The 1027-nt window shown below is 68.2% G+C and overlaps 1 protein-coding gene and 1 long non-coding RNA gene across 11 annotated transcripts in view; one reads left to right on the forward strand and one right to left on the reverse strand.

The window, feature by feature from the left end:
- PRKD1 (protein kinase D1) overlaps nucleotides 1–1006 on the reverse strand; it is a 156910-nt gene extending 155904 nt beyond the window's left edge. For 7 of the 10 annotated variants that reach the window (XM_026068882.1, XM_026068880.1, XM_026068878.1 and 4 more), the window contains exon 1: nucleotides 551–1006. In XM_026068882.1, coding sequence (XP_025924667.1) covers nucleotides 551–742 — 192 coding nt within the window. In that variant the 5' untranslated portion in view covers nucleotides 743–1006. The remainder of the gene's footprint in view (nucleotides 1–550) is intronic. The other 3 variants (XM_026068871.1, XM_026068872.1, XM_026068883.1) reach the window with 2 other exon arrangements.
- Nucleotides 1–1027, forward strand: part of LOC112967571 — a 10246-nt gene that overhangs the window by 1346 nt on the left and 7873 nt on the right. The window lies entirely within an intron of this gene.

Below are 1027 nucleotides of genomic sequence, written 5' to 3' on the forward strand. Positions count from 1 at the left end.
CGGGGGGCACCCGCGCTGCCCGGCAAGGGGGAAAGGGTGCGGAGCGCCGCACGCCGCTGTGAATCCTGGGCTGTCGGGGTTGGCTTTTCCTTGTTGGTGTGCGGTTGTTGTTGGTGGTGGTTTTTTTAAGTGGAAAGTTTCCTCTCCCAGCAGAGCCTGGGACAACATACAAACTGCCCCAGGGCGCCGCGCTGCTATCGCGGCTGACAGGTTTCTACCCCCTCCCCTCCCCCCGCCTTCCGAAGCATTAAAAAGCAGGCAGATAGATCCGGCCAGGGTTTGTTTTTAATAACAACTATTAATACAGGTAATTGCGTCCCTTGCCAACAAAATAAAACCCAAGCTCTCGTGCCAGCATCCCGCACGGAGCCTTGTCGGCACCGGGACCGGGCGGCGGGGAGGGCAGGGGGCGAGGGGAGGGCGGCAGAGGAGCAGAGCCGCGGGAAAGTTGCGGGCGGTCTCCTCAGCCCCGGAGCCGAGTCGCCGGGGAGAGGAAAGTTCACAGGCAAGAGCAGCGCCCGCGGGCCTCCGATTGGGGATTTCTTCTTACCTTCTGGTCGACAATGGAGCAAGCCATTTCCCGGACGTGGGCAAGGCTGAGGTCCCCCGAGGAGTCCTGCAGCAGCAGCACCGGCTCCCGGCTCAGCCCGATCTGGAGGTGGAAGGCGACGCCGCCGCCGGGAGCAGCCCCCGGCGGCGGCGGCAGAGGGCTGGGCGGCCGGATCGCCAGAGGGGCGCTCATCGAGGAGAGGACTTCCCGCCGGGGCGCCGCGGGCGGGCGGGCGGCAGCGACAGGGGCGCGGGCAGCGCGGTGAAAACTTCGCGGCCGCCGCGGAGGCGCCGGGCGAGCTCCCGGCGAAGTTTCAGGGAAGTCCCGCCGAGCTCCTCCCGGGCGAAAATGGCGAGGGGGGGCGGAGGGCCGGGGAGGATGCAGACAGGAAAAGGCGGCGAGAGAGGCGCGCGGCGAGGGGGGAGCCGGGCCCAGCGCCGGCGAGGTGGTGCCGCCGCTCCGGCTGTTGGCGCTGTG

The sequence above is a fragment of the Apteryx rowi genome, unplaced genomic scaffold (genome assembly GCF_003343035.1).
Source record: "Apteryx rowi isolate R43461 unplaced genomic scaffold, aptRow1 scaffold_280, whole genome shotgun sequence".
NCBI lineage: Eukaryota > Metazoa > Chordata > Aves > Apterygiformes > Apterygidae > Apteryx > Apteryx rowi.